We start from the raw sequence: 5,213 nt of genomic DNA on the forward strand, positions 1-5,213 counted from the left end.
AGTTTGAGTACTTGGAGTTTGATTCTGAAACTTCTTCTTGTGTTTGATATCACTATTTAAAGGATTATAAATTCATTTTTATCATTAATCAATTTGTTTTCAATTTTATTAGAATTTATTTCTATTTTTCTATTTTTCTCGTTGATTCAAGGATCCTCTGTGAGGAGTCCAGAGAAGCTCCGTGGATTCGGAGTAATTATCCCCTGAGGAATACAGTGATCAACCTCATCACATCCATCCCTGCATCGCATTGGTTGACTTGTGTGGTTTTTTCGGTACTTTCTTAGGCCGACCAAGGCCTTATTTTGAAGTTTGATACAATTTCTAAGAAGTAGTTTCTCTTATTTAAACACTTTCAGATTTCAAATTCTAATTCCTTTAAATTCTATCATCTTTTGAATTAAATCTGCATATAGCCCACATGAAAACTAATTCAAATTATTCGGGATTTCTATTCTTAATCTAGTTGAAAATTTTAATGATACGATGTGTTTGGTTGCACCAAATTTGGTAAAATATCTTCATTTTGCAACAAAGCAGCAGTCCAATTAATCATGAAAGTTCATGATACTTGGTGCAACCAACCCACCCTAAGAACTGATCTACACCGGATCATTCCACGTGGCATGGTGCATAATCACATGCATCGTACATATGGATGGTCCAATCATCGACATGGGCCGTCCACTCATCTCATCTCGCTAGCCATCATGAGAAAATCATTCCAACTCGAGGATTCTTCCCATGTCTCACCTACTTTGCGATAATTGTTTTGTGGGCCATAATCAGATGGCTAAGGCCGTCTAGTCAAGTAATTCTGGAGAACACTTGGCTGATCCAAAGTGGGCCCCCCACTGGATGAAAAACCCACATTCATAATATCGCAATTTAGACAAATATATATCGTCCATTTTGCATGCCATTAATAGACGGTTGAGAATGTTTGATCGGTGAGATTCTAGCATGGGAGCCCATAAAGAGTGCGTGCTGGGCTGGATAAAAGATTCAGATCGATGATCCAACCCTTCAAATATCTTGAAAATGTGATTCTGAACACAATGGAAAGAATGCACAGCCAAAAGATCAAGAAATGATCCAACAACATTTTTGATGACCTGGGATTGCTGACTTTCGCACCATTTTGAAAATTCAAACTACCATTTCCACTCTTGTTTCCAAGTCCTACAGTATTTACATAATCATACTCTCTCATTTCACTATCACCACCTTTCGGCCGGAGACGGTTTCAGAATCCGACCGGAAATAGCAGTGGCAAGTGCTGTGGTGAATCCGGGATCTTTCGAAAGAGTGGCAGCCATTTGTTCTGCTAAAAACCGTTGGAATTCTGGAGAATTAGTGTCCCGTTGGGGAGCTACTCCAGCATCCTGACCCAATCCGGTCTGGGTCAGATCAAGTGTAACGGTGGGGCCCGAAGAGCTGACCGACACCGAGCACGGGACTGGACTGGAAGCCCCACCATGGCTCGAGCCACATGACCGGTCGGCTTGGGACGGGTTGGGATGTGTGTGCTCCCCTTCATATGTGGCCACCAAAATGGACCTATCTTCAACACTTCTTTGAACCTGAATGAAGATAAAATTACAGAAATGATATTAGAATTAGGTTAGGATTCCATCAAACGGAATGGATCTTTTGAATGGAGAACATCGATGGTGGAGATTTGAGATGAGTTGGACCTACCTTCTTTTTTACTGGACAAGCTGGGGCATAGGAGCACTTGAAATAGGCTCTTGGGGATGGGTTGTCTCTGGTCACTTTCTGACCGTATTTCCTCCACTGGTACCCATCTTTTACAACCTGTTGTATTAAAAAAATGATAATTAAGGATCAGATGTTGTTGTCCTGTTATCTAAAGAAATTATCCATAACTAGATCGGTGTTGTAATTCTCATCACCATCTGCTCTAGAAGTGGGGCCCAATTTACAACTTGGCTCCTGCATCTAAGTCATCTGGCAATTAATGACACTATATGAAACACCCATAAGAAATCTTGCCATGGGCGAAGCTTATTATCAACCAAATCATCCAATTAAATTCAAATATTAAACAGAAATCAACCCAAGTTCATCTGATTAGCCATTCAAATCTGTGGGTCTTACTATCGCAAAAGCCTAATTTCACTGTGGTATTTCATGTAGCAATAATCTAATCAGCCAATCTCCGATTTTGTAATTTCATGCCAAAATAATGGAATTCTGGTACATACCAAGGTCGAGTCAGATGGTTCGGTCCGCACATAGGCTTTTGAGATCTTCGTCTTGACTAATCGGCACTGTTTCTTGCATGAATCTTCACTGGAGCTGCTCTCCACATGACTAATGTGATTAATATTACCTTTAGTTTCATTACTCTTAATATCATTGATCTCAAGGCTTTCTTGCTTCCTTTTCCTCCATGGCGTCTGACCCTCAGAAGCCTTGTTCATCAATTCAAACATCTGATTTTGCAGGCTGCGGAAATTCTGGCACACCACACCTAAAACTGTATTCAATTTCTCATTCTCTTCAGTCACCCGATTGAGTTCCGCTTCTAAAACACCTGCCTACAATTATAAATAAAATTCAATCAGAACTCCATAGTTAAGCATGCTTTGGAAAGGGTAATACCAAAAATATCAATTGAACGTAAAAAAATAGCAAATCTCACATGAAACTAGTTGGATGATAACTTTACCATCCAACTAATGCGTAAATGACTATGTATCAGGCGTGTACAACATTCAACATGTTGAAAAGGTTGGCCACACCAGGAGGAGCACCTGGTACAAAAATCAGATCCACTCATCTCATGGGCCACACCATAGAGAACAATCGACAATCGCCAATCTAGTCCAAATTACACATGCCGAACGACTTGATGAGTGGATCGGTTTGATGTTTTCACTCAAGGATCTTCGTGGTAGAGCCAACTTGTCGGACAGGATGGATATCAAACACACAAGTCACAGGTAGGCAATTATGAGAAAGTAGCACAACAACACTATTGCCAGATTAATCTTCTTGTCTAATACCTCAAATAATAGAACTAATTACATTCTACAACCGCAAATTTCAACAAAAGTAACAAGAAAAAAAAAAATCTACCCACCTCCCGTTTTATGGCGATCTTCCCCCCCAATTGCATGAAATCGGTTGTTGAGCTCATCTGCGGCTCGCCCTGTGGCTGGAGTGGCCTAGTATTGAGATCGAAGCTAAGAGAAGTATCGACCCAGTTCGATTCCATGGCCGTAGAACTCAAACAGAGGAGATGTGTGAAAATTCAGGACTGAATTCTCACAGAAGGGATCAAGCTAGCTACAAATGAATGAACAAGAAGAAAGGGAGGGTGTGCTCATATATACATGATTTTGGATCTATGCACGGAAATTCTAAGGAAATTGGACGGATGTGGGGGATGATTGAATCTTTGGGACATCATCCGAGAGTCGTCATGAATCTGATGTCATCAGCATGTCCACACAAGAAAAATCAAGGGGGGCACGTCCTTTCTTCATTAAGGGTGAAAGGGAACATACACTAAAGTTCGGTGTAATTGAGGCAAAAGTCAAGAAAGCAAACAGGCAACTTGGAATATTATCTTGACACGAGCCCAAAACGTCAAACTCGTGGATTGCTTTCATGTCACGTTTGAGAGGGTTGTTTTTTTTTTTTTTTCACTTCTTTATCGTCGACTTCCATTGACTTGTGAAAATCCCGACTGGATTCCACGTTGGTGGTCATGATCATGGCCCACTTGTTTGTTGGGGTTGGGTGGTCAGTTGGATTATCAAATGTGTGAGGCCAATGGTGTAGATTAGTGGGTCTCATCATCATAACCAATGGGGTTGGTGATCTAAGTGTGTGTCGTGGCCAACTGAGCCTGCATGATGAGTGATCTGATGATCGTAACCGCCCATGTGCTGGAGAATGTGATATGCGGGCCACCCAAAAAACGGTAAATGGATGAATGTAATTTTGGCCGTGAAAGGAAAATTTTCAATGGTGCATATTCAATTCTATGAATCAAACGTTTAGAACATCATGGATGTGTGAGTAGGGGGAATAGCTTATTTACGGTAGTAACAAGAATATGAACGGTTCAGATGATCGGAACATTTCAGCATGTGGACTCCAGTGGGTGGCGACTCACGTTGGATACTGAGTCGATCTGTTTGTACTCTACCCGTTAGGTGAACTCACTTCCTAGATTGCGTATGGGATAAGAATCAGTAGTCCGCGAGACATCGAATTAGTTAGACGCTTCTCGCCCACGCAAAACTTGTGGGTCCCATCATTTTCAACAATTGAAAATGGACATGGTTTGGTGGTCTAGTAGACTATCAAACCAGATTTTAGACTGGACAAAGTTTATCTGGTGTAAAAAAATCCGTGCCATTAAAACAGTGGGCCCCACCATGAAGATCAACTATGTCAAAACCCAGATCGATCTATTCATTAGATCGGCCACATACAAGGTTTACAGTATGGTCCAAAATGAAAGCGTGTTGCCTGATACGTACCGGTTTTGTCCGTAAATGATACCGATGCATCGGCCCAAACGGGCCTGATATGGGGCGGTACTGGGCGAAAATACTCGTTTTTGGTGGTTAATGATACGATACACGTAGGCCGATTCAATGGTTGAGGATCTATCATCCTTTGTTTTTAAGATGGGCCCCCTAATAATAAGTGAATTGGCCTGATTATTGTAGAAGATGATCTTCATGGTGGGGCCTTCCATTTACATGGATCAGATGTCCTGCAAATATGTCATGTTGGTGAAAAAAGGGAGAGCTGCACTCAACGGCCAGGCAGCGTACGGGTTGCTGTAGACGAGTCGAGTCGCGCGACTCGGAAAATATCCCCAGTCTTGGTCAAGCGTATGGTGAGGAGGGCCAATTTTGGGATATATGAAAGTTAGGAATTAGCACCGTAGGTAGGCTCTTGACTAGTCAAGGCACGACTAGAAAAGATTTTCCAAGTCGCGCGACTCGCCTAACTGTTCATGTGCAACCTATTCAAGTAGACAGGATTTTCAATTCCTCACTCATTAGAGCGGCAAATCTAATGATCACAACCCCAAGAATGGAATACATGATCCTGGGCGCATGGATGATTCTGAGTGTTTCGTATCCTTAAAGTGATCCACACCATCGATATGGTGGACCCCACTATTGCTTCACAATGGTTCAGATCTAGCCATATAATATCCG

General features: G+C 41.7%; 1 protein-coding gene across 1 annotated transcript; it reads right to left on the reverse strand.

Moving 5' to 3' along the window:
* Positions 1-981: 981 nt before the first annotated feature.
* LOC131216980 (probable WRKY transcription factor 40) lies at positions 982-3,467 on the reverse strand. The gene is made up of 4 exons (XM_058211635.1): positions 3,110-3,467; positions 2,229-2,564; positions 1,702-1,818; positions 982-1,583 (listed from the first exon to the last, which is right to left on the reverse strand). Exons 1-4 carry the CDS (start codon positions 3,242-3,244, stop codon positions 1,221-1,223), a joined length of 951 nt encoding a protein of 316 aa, XP_058067618.1. The 5' UTR covers positions 3,245-3,467; the 3' UTR covers positions 982-1,220.
* Positions 3,468-5,213: the final 1,746 nt, after the last annotated feature.

This window comes from Magnolia sinica, chromosome 10 (genome assembly GCF_029962835.1).
Source record: "Magnolia sinica isolate HGM2019 chromosome 10, MsV1, whole genome shotgun sequence".
NCBI classification, from domain to species: domain Eukaryota; kingdom Viridiplantae; phylum Streptophyta; class Magnoliopsida; order Magnoliales; family Magnoliaceae; genus Magnolia; species Magnolia sinica.